Source organism: Rhinolophus sinicus, linkage group LG03 (genome assembly GCF_036562045.2).
Source record: "Rhinolophus sinicus isolate RSC01 linkage group LG03, ASM3656204v1, whole genome shotgun sequence".
In the NCBI taxonomy this organism is placed as follows: domain Eukaryota; kingdom Metazoa; phylum Chordata; class Mammalia; order Chiroptera; family Rhinolophidae; genus Rhinolophus; species Rhinolophus sinicus.
The window spans coordinates 3,104,297-3,119,607 of NC_133753.1; the positions used below are offsets into that span (position 1 = coordinate 3,104,297).

Here is a 15,311-nt window from a genome sequence, read left to right on the forward strand (position 1 = left end):
AACAAGTCACGTGGCCTGTACCCACAGGGTGCAGGTCGCCACATACCTACTATGTACGATTGGTCGCTGAAGTCAGTCAAGAACAGGGGCTCTACCTGCTCAGCACTGTGATTCACCGTCAGCTTGCTCAGCAGCTGGAGCGGGGCCCCGCTTTTCCACGCACCCCGCCTCACCTAGGCCTCGGGCAACCTTGTTCTTCGGGTGACACTGGCCATTTCACAGGCGAGGGGACTGAGGTCCACATCACTTTGCTAGTAGGACCCGGGACGAATTAGGCGGGCTCTTTACTTAGCAAGTGACCGATCGGGCCCTGCGACGGCCCCATGAGGAGTTTGGAATCCGGCCGGCCGTCCGCGAGGTTCGCCTTCGCGAACCCTGGTTTGGGGTCTAGGTCTCGGGCCATATCCCACCGCAGATAAGACCTGGGTTCAAGGACACCGCCGCCGAGGTCAGGTGCCTGGGTAGTAGGCTCAGTCACGTGTCCAGCGGCCCGCTCGGTCATGTGAGCCTTTGGACCAATTCCCGCGGTCAGAACGGGGAGGCCTTGGGATTGGCCTTTCCCGGCCAGGGGGCGGGACTTTGCGCCCAGGACGGGGAGCGTTGTCAGTCTCTCCCCGCCCAAGTCTGTCATCCGCGAGAATCTCGCTTTCTCGCGAGAAGCGACGTCCTGCTGGTGCCTCCATAAGCCCCACAATGCATCGGGGGGGGCGGTCACGTATTGGTGCGGCCGTGCGCGCCGCCTGCGTCATCTTTCTGAGCGGCGCTTCTCGCTCTGAAATTGCTTGGCTTCCTGTTGCTTGGAGAATGTGATAAATTTTTTTAAAATCGTGGACCCAAGGGCTTCCCCTCGCCGCCTCTTCCCTGGCTCCAAGCCCCTGTCCCCGGACCTCCTCTGAAGCCCCCGGTTCCTTCCTCACTTCTGTCACGGCCTGGCTCGCGCTCCAAGCACTCTTGATTTTTCTCGTTCCAACTAGACCAGGGACATTTAAACTGCGGTCCTTGGCTGGGCTTCTGGGACCTGTGACTCCCTTCAAATTATATGCAGACTAGGCTGTTAGGTTTTTCTATGCGTTTGGGGTCGGGGGAGTGGCTTTCATCAGACTCACGCTGAGAACCTCGCAGGCTGGCGCCCCGCACGACTAACCACCCGAATTTGTCGGGTCTGCGGGCTCCGCGTCAGCGCAGGGCCGGGCACAGATGTTCAGAGGTGCTTATTAGACGGAAGAGAGGATCCTCACTTTATTTCTCCCAACTGCCCTCTGCACACACCTCAGTGCACACACCTCGGTGTCTCCCTAGGGGAAGACTTGCTGTCTGTTACCTGCACACAACTTTTGATGGCACGTCTCCCCACGGATCACGCTCTTCCCCACGTGGGGACGCTCATCCTCCCGTCAAACACTGACTGAGCCTATGTGTCTGGGGCGGCTGGGATGAGGGCAGCGTCGGGCACTGGAGACACAGTGGCAGACAAGACAAGCCCAGGCACCGTTCCCGGAGCTCACTGCCTGGCAGGGGCGAGGAGGGAAGGCGGCAGGGCCGACGTCTCGGCCCTCGGGGCGTTGCTAGGCGGAAGGCAGCCCGCTTAGGTGTTGTCGGTGGAGCTCTGCCTGCAGCCAGAGCCCGCTGGCTGTTCACGTAAGGGGTGCACGGCAGGAGGGACGCAGGCAGGCAGAGGAGGGAAAGCGGACAGCTGAGCACAGGCTGGACTTACACGTCTGAGCACGTGTGGAGACTTGCTGGGCCTCATCTGCCCATCTGTAGCGTGGAGGAGTTGGATTCCATCTCGAAGGTCCTCACACCTCTGATTCAAATACAGCAATACTCCAGGTAGGTGAGAATAAGTGATTAAAACGGGGAGAGAGAACAGGAAGAGAGGTGGGAGCGACACAAACACAAAGGGCACACTGGGAAAAGCATGACCCAGATGCCTGTCTAGGTCAGAGAACCATTCTTAAGACTCAGACCCTCAATTGTCCTGTGGTGTGACCTTGGGCCATTCACGCCAGCTCCCTAGGTCTCAGGTTCTGCCTTTGTAATATGGGGATAGCAGTGATAGTAATGCTAGGTGACACTGTTTTTGGGTTTTAGGGGACACCACAGTCAGGAACTGCAACTCTCAAAAAAAAATACGCATTGTCTTACATACAGGCAAAATAATCTCTGGAAAAATACACAAGTTGATAACAGGTTGCCTCTGGGGAGTGGAACTGGACGTCTGGCTGGTGATGGGGGGAGGTACAGAGGGTTGGAAACTTTTAGATTGTTCTTTTAAAAGTTTTGAACAACATGGCAAGGCAGGGAGAGATGTCAAGCCTTCATGTTTCTGCACTGGTCACTGCTGGGCACATTCTGGGACCTGGGTACCGGAGTTCTGATTGTGGGTCTGCCAACACGCACTGGGTATTAGCTGCTTCGTCCACAAATGGGAGGGCTCTGTGGAGGGCAAAGCAGGATCTTAGGACCTGGCACTAAATTGTAATATGAGAAGTCAGTCTAAGGCCGATCTCTCTTAGGTTTGGTAACTTCATTATTTTCATTTCTGTCTCCAAAATACATCTTGTAGAAATCTGCCTACATTAAGTGTAAATTTACATGAAACAATAGCTTCTGAAGTGGGGGTTCAGGTCACTGGACTAGACGGTTTCTGAGGTTCTTCTGGCTCTAGCAGTGCATGGTCAGAAGCTCTCGCCTGTGTTCATCCCTCGAACTTGTAGGTCCCACGGTGTTTCTCCAGTGATCCTGGGACCCCATCATGTGTTCAAGTGGCTTTCCCTAAAATGTTCTGGGTGTTTCTACACTGTAACATAGTGTGAGGGGCTTGGACTCCAGGGCCACACTACTTGGCTCCATTCAATACTTGGCTCCATTCAGTACCTGTGTGACCTTGGGCAAGTGACTTAACCTTGTTGTGCCTCAGTTTCCTCATTTGTCAGTGAGGGTAAACAGTAGTATATATTTTGGTGGGCTGTGGGAATTAATTAACACAGGTGAGCGAGGCGCCTATAACAACAGCCTGTGGCATAAAGGTGGCAGGAAGTTATCACTTACTGTCATGGTTACTGTTGATAGTGTCAGACCAATTCTCATGGACGGAGACACAAAGCCAGTTCAATTTTACTTTTAGGCTTCTTTTCACCTTGAAAAAAGTGCAGCACGATGCTAGACTTAAATCGTAGCATGCCTCTATTCAGTAAGTTCTCTCGAGAATTCTTGCACCAAAAGACGTTACTAAACACTACAGCTTCCTCCAGTTTCAAGATGGGAGACAGGAACATGTAGTCTGAGGATAGTTTCAGTAGCTGTGCCAGATTTAAAGCATCCCTCACCAGTGTACCTGCTCCCAGGTGGACGTGGGGAGTGCGTGCTTCTCCAAAACACCCCGTAAGGTTACCTGATGCCCTGGCCAGATACTCGGGGAGGTCCCAGGGCCTCTTCCATGAGAAGGGAGTCACAGAGCCATTTGATAGCAAAGGAAATTAAGGAGCGCAGGTCACAACCCACCCACCACAATGCTGATCACACACAACCACAGAGAGGTGAGGTTATCGCCATGACTTGACGAAATAACTTTATTCTAGGCCTACTCTCGCTGACGTTTCAGTAACAGCATGGGTGAGGATAATGAGCTACAATAAGAAGGGGGTGGATCCACTAAGATCCCAAATTCATATTCTCAGTGATTCTACTCTATTTTCAAGACGTTAACTTCAAGAATCATTTTTTTTTTTTTTAAGAATCATTTTCAACATGATGGTTAGGGCTCAAATAATTCCATTTTCATAAATTGTATTCCGACTCATATGTGCCTACTCAGAAAAGGAGGGGCTGTTGATAACAAATCACCTCTACTTTTCTTTTAGAGAAGTGGAGAATGAGTTCACACAAAGCTGGGGAAAGCCCTGAATGCAGTCGACAGCCCAGTGGGCAGCCAGCCGGGAGCTGAGTGAGGGACCCCTGCTGCCAGCTTCCAGCCAGTGTCCCTGATGTGGCTGCCGGACCCTAATAGTAACTCGATAATGGTCAGAACCAGCTTGCCCAACAGCAGGACTAAATTTAGTTTCATGATGAGCAATAAAATTCACATTTCTTTATTTAGTCCATATAATACACCATTTTTAGAGTTTTTTAAAATTAGATAAAAGAGCATATTAAATGGCAAGTGTATGAAGTTTCTCTCCATAAACAATGTCAAAACAAAAAGTTTTGAGTTACAAAATGTTAAAAAATATGTAGGTACTTAACATTTCACTAAAGCATAAAGTTACAGATATTTTTCTAAAGAAAAATAATTGTGCCACTTACCTATTTTTGCTGTTTCTATGAACTTTTTTATTCTGTACATAGGACATTTTGTACAAAATATGAAGTCTACATTTTTATTATTACCATAAAACAAAGATACAATGTATGTACAATATTAAAAGGAAGCCATACTAAAGCCACACTAAAAAGACACTCGGAATAGTGACATTTCTGATGTACAGATACATTTTGGAAAGAGTGAAGATGCCAAACGCAGAACTTTATGAAGAAAAACAGTCACCAGTTTATTTTCAATGTAGTACTTTTGAGATCAGTTTGGTACAGAATAAACAATGTATCTATATAATAATATATAAGCTGAACAATTAGCACAGGGAATCTGAGTACTAACTAGGAAAACTTTAATAGGCCAAAATATTAAGTAATACTCTTGTCAAAGAAAATTAGTTTATCTCAAAACTTCCCCCCCTCTTTTTTGGTGAATGTTTGTCTTCAATAAAGAGCAGAAATAAAACCTAGACAGAAAGATGTTCTTATACGGTGAGCTTCACACAATCACCCAAACATTGATGGTTAGCTTTTTTCCCTAGGACAAAAGTCTTCCAGAAAGCGCTCACAAACATACTGAACATCCCAAATCAAGGATATCAGAGCATCTATCAGCTAAAGACAGAAGTTCAAACAATGGTATATCAAAATATGTAAGACGCTGCTTTGTACAATAAAAAGCACCCTTTTTCCCTCAAAAGGAGAAGGCATCTAAACTTTTTTTAAATGGTAAGTTTCATAATGGTAAAATAGATAGGTACTTGTCAAGTTTCTCAGGACGTGTTTCTGCTCACAAAGTGGGCCTTTCACTTTCGGCTGGGGTGATCTCTGAATTTAAGGTTTGCTCTTCACTCAAGAAATCCCCTCCCCCCAAATGATTTTCCTCCAAGACACAGGAAATAAACACTGTCAGGGATTTACGTGGAAACAACAGGCAGCAGCAGGCACCCAGCCACACAGGGGACGATGTCTGCTTTCCACAACATTTGAATGGATACCCGAGACCTCGATTAAAAAACAGATCCTAAAAGAAGCCACATTTTACCGTTTATGCATCAAGACATTTAACATCAAGTTATATCATCTTATGCCGGAGACAAAAGGAACTAGAATCACTTGTTTAGAACAGCAGTACACGTCTCAAACAGCTTTCAAGCAGGATAAATAAGTCAAGATACTGGCCACCCTGAGAGAAATAAAGAACAGACAAAGCACTAAGTTTAAAGATTTTTCTCCTCGTGCTATTCCATCAACAACAAAAAGCTCAATACATGCAAGGAAGTCTGAAATATATAGCAGCATTTGATGAAAACTTAAGACACTGCATTTTCCTTATGGGGTGTTTAGAATGTGTGCTCTTTTCAACATAAAAAGACTCACTTGAAGTCATGCTCATTGTTGCTTCCTGTAAGCTCTTAGAACCACGTGACAGCACTAAGCCAGTGTCACACCAGTGCCCGGCACCAACGGTGGTGTTTTTGTTAACGTTTGCCCAAAGGCCACTGTAGTTTGCATTAGGCCACGAACTGGCTTCACTCAAAATGTGCTCATTGTAGCTTTCTACCAAGTGTGGAATTCTTAGAGACTCTAATTCTATTAATCCGAGAGCCTTGTTTAAGGGCAACAATGCGTAAGTAGAGAAAAAAACTCTGCAAACCCCAAACTGAACACATTACTTAAAAATTCCACTTCCAGTCAAGGTAGACAGAGAAAGCTTTTTGGAAAATAAATTTCTCCTATGAGCTTACTCCTGGAGTCCTTGTGCTGGACCACAGACTGGGAAATATGGCTTTACAAATACATGAAAGAAGTCCGACATGGGGGACATGTCGTCACTCAGAGTGAGGAAATACTTTAGGAAAAAGCAGTGGCCGAGGGAGGATTGTCATGTCACGTTTCCTAGTAAGCTGTGTTAGAGCAATGACAGCAAAGAACCATTTCAATGAGATTAAAAAAACAACAACTGCTGGCATTAACAATCATGTGGAAACAATTTCTAAGGTTGTAAAGTCTTATAAAATCTGTAATACTCTTTGAAAGTGTTCCGTTGATTTGAAAACATTGGTATTATTCTAGAACCTATTTTAAATGATCCTGAATTCCATTTGGGTAGAACATGAAGCTGACGACCAGGGTGCTTTCCTTAGCTCTGATTTGGGGAAGTCGTCTTATCTGGGACGGTGCCGGGGTCGACGACGACGTGATGGGGACGCCATCGCAGCCCCCAGCTCTGCCCCATCTGAGGGTCACCATTGTTTGAACTCCTAATCTTGAGCTGAGGCGGAAGTGCGTTATTGCCTATAGGACGGGGTTGAAGAAAACTCTGACTTTGAGTGTAACTGATTTGTATGGCACGGAAAGTATGTGTTTTCTACAGAATCCAGAAGAGCTGGCGCGGGCTTGCGGCGGGGCTAGCGCCCGTCCTGGGACAGCAGCTGGTCGGCTCTGCAGTGAGCCTCCAAGGCGTTCTTGGTGAGAAGGTCCTGAGGCAGCTCGGACTTGCGGCGCACCAGAGGCCGCTCCTTCTTCAGATCTTTCTGGGCCTGGAAGTAAAAACGCAGTGGGGTTGACTATGAACTAAGCTGAGAGCGAGCGCATGGCTGCATGATTGGTCAGAGGACAGGGGGTGGCAGGAAGCTGCACACATCCTACGGCCCCCTGTGAGTTCTAAGGCACAGGCCGTGGGGCATGGTCTTCCTTCTGGTGCCAATTCACCAAAAACGCCACGTCTGCTGAAAATGACCTCAGCCTAGTGAAGGGCTGTGCGGACAGCGGTGCGTTTTGGTCTTCCATGATGTGTAGTTTTGCCGAGTACTCAGGACCTCTATTTTGCAAATTCACCAGTTTTAGTCAATCCCACTGCTAATCTCTTATTTCATAAAACTGCAAAGCTATTCTAGGGCTCTGGCCACTACAGAAGCATTTCACCAAGTCGAAATTTTTTTTGGAGGTAAAGAAAAAGAAAAGCATAGTTAAACTGAATTTAAAGCCAATAGAAGGTCTCAAACTTTGATCACATTTGAAAAAAGATATTTTAAGAGGTATTAAATGGGTCGCATGGGGGAAAAACCATCTAGAACTTACACTGTATTTAATTATTTATGTAAAATTTCCTAATATTAATGGTAAGAAATAAAAGACTCCCTCCTCCATCCCATTATCTTCCTTAAGTTTAGGACATTTTGGTTTTACCTAAGAAAAATTAAACGAACCCCATTTTTGCACGAGGATTGGGGGAACTGTGTCTGCTGAGAAAGGGGAACCCAATATGGGGCATTTACACACCAAAAGCACCCATTTCCATAAATAACAGTGCAACAAATCATTCAGTTTTGAAGGAGGGCCGCTGCATTAATAGCAGTAGTTTTGAAACAAGGCAACAAGCCGTCCAAACACTGTGTGTATATGGAGGACTGTCAATGAGAAACCTTAACCAGTAAGTACCATGTCTTCCCTTCAGTTTAGTGTCTCCATCAAAAAGGAGAGTGTTTACAGAGAATAAGCTACTTTGTGATGAACAAATGTCTACCAGAGAAAATTTGTTTTAAGCCAATCATTTGACAACAGAAAGAACAGAATTGGAACAACTTCTTGTAGTTTTCAGATCTCTAACTTCAGTATAATCTGTAACGTATACTTTTCTTTGCTTTAATGAAAAATTCAAGGACCTGTGGAAGTCACCTGTGAAAAGTTCACATTTTTGCAGAGCCAATATTTCTTAGGGTTCTTGGCAAATTTATCTATGGAAACAGCAATAATGTCAAGGTTTAGAAAGAATTTTGTGTGACATCATTTTAAGATTTCTCGAGATGTTATTTGAATATTAATATTCGCTTGTGGTCAAGGCAGGAATTCTGACCCCCTCCCCCCTCACTGGTATAAGCTGGCTTCAGGAAAAGCAGGCACAGCAGGAGACTGACTGACAGACAGGAGCCTGTCACACTCACAGCACTTGTTAGAGTGCTTCTGTTTGTGAAGTGGGTTTGCCTTCGACCCAAGAGAAACTCAGAGGGAAATTCTACCCTGAGTTTTACTTCTGCTCCAGGTCGAACTGTAAAACAAAGCAAAACGAAGCCAAACAAAACCAAGACTTTTAGATACTTGAGGTAGTTCGTGACTGCTGAGACAGGCGTTCTGGAAAGAAACTTTTCATTGAAAAAGGTAACAGCAAAAACCTGGGAACCGGAACCAACAGATGCAAATTGGGAAACCAACACGACCCCGAGCTTCTGAAAGGACAGCAAGTGTGATGGGCGCATCTCAGCCTTCCTGTGGAGGCATTTTAAATTGGTGTGTAAAGCGGCGAAAAATGTCACAGACCACATGGGGGACAAACACAGGAGGCAGGGGAGCATGACACGTGCAGACGGTGACCCTAAGTGAGTAACGCATGATGGAGGGGGTGTGCTGGTGAACATGCTGGCAGTGGGATGATTAGACCAGACACACGGAACAGAGCAGGCAGACAGACGGAAAGCCGTGACTGTGACGTTTCTGCTGTGGGGATGCAAGGCAGAGAGAAACGGCCTTGGTTCTGCAGCATAACGACAGACCTAAGAAGCTGAATTTTTATACAGTAAGTGGTAAAAGAATGTCAGGGGTTGAATGGACATAATTGTGTGTGTTTTACCACTTAATATAGGAAAGAACTCATCCACATTTCTTAAGGGACCAGATTCCTTGGTCTTCACCATCACAAGCTGGAATGACGGGAAAATACTTCATGTACACAACATTAGCTTGTCAATTCTTTTCTTATATATAAAAGCCTTAAATATACTCTACAGGGTGAATAATGAATACCTTCACTTCCCACCTTTCATCTTTCTACACCTTCCTTATTTGCATGGTTGACACTGCTTTTCTCCCGACTGTTAAAAATGAGAATTGTAAACATTTTAAATGTCTCTGGTATAAATGTCATTCACATGAAACTTACTAGTTTTCTTTGGATGTTGCATAGAGGGTTATACAAGCTTCCCAAAAGAAATCCAAATTATGGTTCTCACAGGTAAACATACAGTGGAATTCCTCCACAAAATACCAACCAGCTACATTCCGCTGGCATTAGAGCGCCTCTCCCCTTTCCTCCTGCAATACTATCATTTACCTCACATGTGTCCCGTCCTCAGCCCACATTTGAATCATTTTAAAGTGGAATTATTTTGGAAAAATAAAATTAGCTGAAAATAAAAGGGCATTGAACATATTAAAGGTTTAATTTTTAGCTATAGCTTATGTCAATTTGGTCTCCAAATTATGCACATACATTTTCCCTGTATCTCGGTATCTTCTCTTTGCTTTGACAACAGTGTTTTTGAGAATTTCAGGAATATGACTCCAAATAGTTTCAAATTAAGGCGTCTATCATATTGAATATTATACCTAAGACACTGCACTGTAACTATCTCCATCTAGATAGGTTGAGATGTGGGGGGCATAGTCAAGTGATCCATAGAAATCTATAATAAGTCTTGAAATTGGGGAGTGTTACTTTTCCAACTTTACTCTTTTTTGGAGTTGTTTTGCCTATTCTACATCCTATGTGTTTTCATATAAATTTTAGAATCAGCTTGTCAATTTCGTAAAAAAAAAAAAAAAAGGCTACTGGGATTCTGACTGAGATTGTGTTAATTTGGGGAGAACTGATGTCTTAATGGCATTGAGTCTTCCAACTCCGGGATGCGAGCCACAGAAATCTAAAGGTAAGAGTGGGGGATAATCTCTGTAAGAAGGTCAATCACACAAAAAACTCCCTTCTATAATCTAATTTCAAGAGTCATAAAAACAAACATGTCATAAGAGGTCTCCACGAAACATTCTACATACCGGTTATTTGGACTAAACAAGAGTGTGAGCTCAGAGCCGCATGCCTTCCCACAGCATGTGTAGTGCTGCCCCCAGGAAGGAGACACACCTTTTCTAAGGCGCTGGATAGAGGGCCACTGGCGGCCAAGTAAACACTAATGCTGACTTTCAAAGGCAGTTTTACTCAAGATGAGATTGAATGCTGCTTTGGTTTGTGTTCATGATCAAGTCCCTGATCTCCAACAGAGGAGGCCCTAAACCATACATCTGTCGATAAATTAAATAATTATGTAATACGTTCATTACATTTTGGACATAGTTTATTCTTTTCCTAGCTTTAATGATCAAGTTAAAAGACGTACCAAAAAGAAAAATCCTCCAACCCTAACGTAGTTAACATGGAAGAACTGGCTTATAAACCATCAATTTCCTTTTCAACTTTGTATGGCCAAGGTGACTTAAAAACTAACATGTGGTGTCAAATTCACAGGCAGGCTTACTGGGGGGAAGGGAGGGGAGACACTGACTTTGATCCCCTCTGAATGTCTGCAGGTAACGAGGTTAGCTCTCATGTCTTTAGCACACTTTAAGCCACAGAATCAAAATGGTAATCAAAAAGGTGACCTCCAATTCCTTTCCAAGTTAAAAAAAAAAATCGAGTAGGAAAATTAACACTCCATAAATAGACAAAAATATAACAACTTTTATGTTTTTCATTAAATCTACTTCATTGATTAAAATATGAGGTATGGTAGAAAAATACGGTGAATGTTTAAATAAAAAAAATTTATGACAGTAAAAGACACATTGCTGGGGTGGCCGGTTAGCTCAGTTGGTCAGAGCGTGGTGCTAACACCACCAAGGTTGCCAGTTCGATCCCTGCATGGGCCACTGTGAGCTGCGCCCTCCTTAAAAAAAAAAAAAAAAAGACATTGCCATGCCTTTACTTCTCAAAATACTCTCCCTCGCGTCACACACACTTATCCCAACATTGTTGCCACTTTCTGAAGCAGTTTTGGAAATCCTCTTTCTATCTTTAGTGCTGTCGTGGCTGCCTCGATGTCCTGAATCATTTTGACTTTGGAGAAAAGCCAGAAATCACATGGTGCCAGATCCAGTGAATAAGGTGGATGAGGACACACCATAATGTTTTTGACAGAAATTGCCGTGTACCAGAAGCAATGTGACACAGAGCATTGTCACGATGGAGGATGAAGTCAAGACACCACTCACAAAAGAGGACTTCCAGAACTGCTTCAGAAAGTGGCAAGAATGATGGGATAAATGTGTTTGAAGCGAGGGGAGTATTTTGAGGGGAATTAATGGCAATGTGTCTTTTACTGTAATAAATGTTTAAAAATTTAAACATTCACCGTACTTTTCCATCACACCTCGTAATAACTGTGAGGAAATGATGGAATTCAACTAGATTAAGTAAAAAATGAGTTACTGCTGTTCAGTAGGAATATACTGAGTTTTTCCACTGCATTTTCAGTCTTTTCAAGCTTTGATGAACTAAAAGAAGCCTACGTTCGTCTTTTTATTTTAACCTAAGGCCAGGAGCCGGCTGGGCAGGAAGAGGCATGACCGTGGTCAGCATTATGAGAAAGGAGTCTAGACCAGTGCTGTCCGATTGAACAATAATTCCATCAACATATGGAATTCCATTTTCTAGTAGCCACATTAAAAAACAGGTGAAATTAATTTTGATGTTTTATTTAACCCAAAATATATCCAAAATATTATCATTTCAACATATAATAAATAATAAAAGACTACGAATGAGACGTTTTCTATTATTTTTTTCCTATGAAGCCTGGGAATTCCCGAGCTTTAGACGGACAGCATAGTTCAGTGGCTGCATTTCACGTACACAGCAGCCACGTGGCTTGTGGCTGCCGTGCAGACAGTGCAGTCTGGATGGTCTAGATCGTAGGCCTGCTCCTGTCTGACCAGGTGGGGAATACAACTCACTTGAATTAAAAACACCCCTCTCTGTTTAGTTGAGCCCCGAGTGACACTAGCATTTCTGAACCATTTGTATACAGCATAATTTTAGCCACTCTTAACTTTTTACATGTCAGAATTTTAGTGCTGGGTGTCTAAAAATTCTTACCCTGGTTGAAGGGGATTCAAATCTCAAAGTCAGAAGGCCCGTGTCCCCCGTCCAGTTTGGACCACACTAATTCTCGCGAACTGAAGCAGGAGGCGTGCTCAGAGAAACAGCAAGGGAAAGGCCCTCGCACACAGGCAGGAATCGAGGACACCGCCTCCTAAGCCCCTTTGTACAGATCTGCAGTTTAGCGATGGGTCTGACTTTGGATCAGTGGTGATCTAAGTATGCATTTCTGCCACAGTGGAAACAAAAGCACTGCAGCGTGGGTACTACATGCGGTGGACCCGACAGAGCCCCAGCCCACGGGAATGCCCACCAGAGCCCGTGCCCTGGGACAGGCCCTGCAGGCCATGCATCCTCAGGAAGGGACATGGCTCTGTGGGCCCTGCTGTCTGGGTCTGGGGCTTGGCAGTAACTGGGATGGGGGACTAAAGGGGACCCGCTGGGCAAGAGCAGAAGTCAGAGGGAGGGAGAAGGAAAAGAGAGCACAAGACATTACTGCGAAGCTTTTGCTTTTTTGTTCAAGTTCACATTTAAAGACACTTAAGGGTGGGGATACTGCTGTTAAGATAAACGAAGGGACAAATCTCAGGCACATACTTAATTCTTCAAGTTTGTGTCTAGTAGTAATTAGACCAGTGCGGATAAAATGCTAATTGTGAGCTTACCAAGTTGTGCTTTAGCGAACATGGAAGGCACTGCTGGCCAGTGCACCACCCACTGCAGTGACAGCATCTCTGCAGCCACCTGCAACGAGCGCACCCAGCGAAGCCCTGCGCATGTTTACCTGGCGAGTCTCTTCATTCACTGTCTTTCTCAGCATCAGCACATCTTCCAATAAGGGCCCATCTGTCTCCATTGCAACCGGGATGCTTGCGATGCTCGCTTGACTACACAATGTGTACTGCAATGCAAAGTGTGGAGTCACTCTGTTAGCGCTTGCTCGGGGCGACTCCAGGGTCTCCGCCTGGGGTGGGTGGGATGGGGGGTACCACTTCCCACTGACCCCCGTTCCCCAGGTCCTCTGGGGTCGAGCTGCCTACACCTGCAACGCCCTGGGCCCTGCCAGTCTTCTGAACACAAGAACGCTGTGTATTCTCTTACAGTTTTGGTCACACGTGGTGGGGACAGCAGAGCTGGCTCCAGTGGTCACTTGCAGACCCACCCCAGTCCCTGGTGGAGACACCCGCCTTGCAGCCTTTGGAGTCCTGACGTCACATGAGCTACACTACGCATGCCGATTTGGTCACGGGACCTGTCTCACACTGAAGCCGCCACCTCTAACCTCCGTACTTTTGCACACCGCCGGCTAACCTCATGGCCCTCCTCCCTTTCCTCTCATATCTTCCTTCCTTGCTCCTTTACCATTTCTTAACTTGCTTAAACCCCACCATGGACCACACCCCTTGTGTACACCTTTTGCGTCTTTGTTCTCCACACAAACTACACAACTGCCACCCTGAGGTGGCACTGTGGGGAAGGACTGGTATGCCTGTCAAGTCCAGGATCTCCTGTCAGTGGGGTTCCGGGTCCCCACAGGCCTCTTGTCGGCACCCTCTCCACCTCCCTCTCTCCCTGGGCTCTGGGGCAAGCCAGGCTCCAGTGTGAGCTGTGGACAAGTTAAATGAGCTGAGGGACACAAAACAATCTGATTATTGTTAGCGTTCCTGTCTGTTTTCTCTGCAAGGGTGAGGCTAAGGGGAAGGAAAAAAATGTGTCTGCAGTGAGCCAAGAGCTATTTCAAGTGCTTCACAGGTCTTACAGACCATGAAGTGGGTCCCATGGGCCCATTGTACTGACGGGAGGACTGAGGCACAGGTTAGGTGCCTTGCCCAAGGCCCCAGGGCCAGTGGGGGGGCAGCTGGGATTCATAGCCGGCACTCTTCCATCACATGTCCTCCACTCTGCCAACTGACTCACCCCACCCCACCTGTTATCCTTTCTGCCTTGGTGGGAGGGTCCCGTCCACTGGGTTGGGGACCCGGTCCTCCTGCCTCATTCACCACCTTCTTCCCACCAGGTGATCTTCCAGGTAAAGCAGCTCAATTCTTAGTGCCCCCCACTTCTTGTCCCCACCCCTTAGCTCATCACCGCTGGCTATCAGCTCTCACATTTGTGATGGGGCTGCCAGCACCAGACTGTTGGTGTTGCCGTCTCTTGGCTGCTAAGCCATTTTTCAGTTTTTATCCTCCTGGATCTCTCTGTGGCCTGAACACCACCAGCCCTGAAGCCTTTCCTCTCTGGACTCTCCCACTTCCCCTACCTCCTGGCCATCTCTCCACGACAGTCCTTGCCCCGTCTCACACTTCCTGTGGGACCTCCCCACGCCTGGTTCACTCGTGCGTCCCACACCCCTCAGATGCAGTCCTTGAAAACACCACCCACTCACTGGAGCCACACCCTTGGCTCCTCTTCTTCAAACCAGCAGGTCCCCAGGTCCCCTCTGCCCCGCCCAGTAGAGCCCCTCCTGAGTGACCAACTGCGGCCAGAAAGAGGTTTCTGAACTGCAAGTCTGGCCAGGCCACTTCATTCTTCGTGACACTAATCCCTGCACACCCTTCCGGGGAGAGAACGCCCACTTCTGCTCCCTCTCCAGCTCTGTCCCAGGGGGACCACAGCCCCTCCTCTGTAGCCCACCGTCCACCTGTGCTGAACGACTTGGTTTTCCGGCTCTGCCTTGACCCCTTCCCTGGAATGCAGACTGGTGAAGTCCCCGGACTCAAGACTCCAGGAGGTGCCCCTGCTGGGCTGAGGTCCTGGGGATACTGGGACTGTGGCCATCCACCGAAATTATTTCGTTACGTGTCTCTCTTTAAAGGCATGACCCGGCCTCTCGCCATCGTCATGAAGTGTATCTTACAATCTGACCGTCTGAACTGAGCTGTCCCTGCTTCCATCTGCCTCCTCTCAGGGCTTGTAAGCTCCTTGAAGCGGGGGCCGTGTCTTGTTCTCATCTTTGTACCCAGAAAGTTTCATGACTCGGGACACACAGCTGGGGCTCCTCTGGCCAGTGAAGTGGTGGCCTGCTTGGCGCAGGGGAGATGGGGACATGGCACAGCGCCTCGTTCTTGGG

General features: G+C 46.5%; 1 protein-coding gene and 1 non-coding gene across 10 annotated transcripts in view; one reads left to right on the forward strand and one right to left on the reverse strand.

Annotated features, from left to right (window-relative positions):
- Nucleotides 1-4,068: 4,068 nt before the first annotated feature.
- Nucleotides 4,069-15,311, reverse strand: part of PPP2R5C (protein phosphatase 2 regulatory subunit B'gamma) — a 137,920-nt gene continuing 126,677 nt past the window's right edge. For 7 of the 9 annotated variants that reach the window (XM_019747154.2, XM_019747155.2, XM_074326919.1 and 4 more), the window contains 2 exons: nt 13,026-13,142; nt 4,069-6,857 (listed from right to left, as the gene is read on the reverse strand). In XM_019747154.2, the coding sequence (XP_019602713.1) occupies nt 6,726-6,857; nt 13,026-13,142 (249 nt within the window). In that variant the 3' untranslated portion in view covers nt 4,069-6,725. The remainder of the gene's footprint in view (nt 6,858-13,025; nt 13,143-15,311) is intronic. The other 2 variants (XM_074326917.1, XM_019747160.2) reach the window with 1 other exon arrangement.
- Nucleotides 10,940-11,013, forward strand: TRNAV-AAC (transfer RNA valine (anticodon AAC)). Its single transcript has one exon. It is a non-coding gene; the product is annotated as a tRNA-Val (tRNA).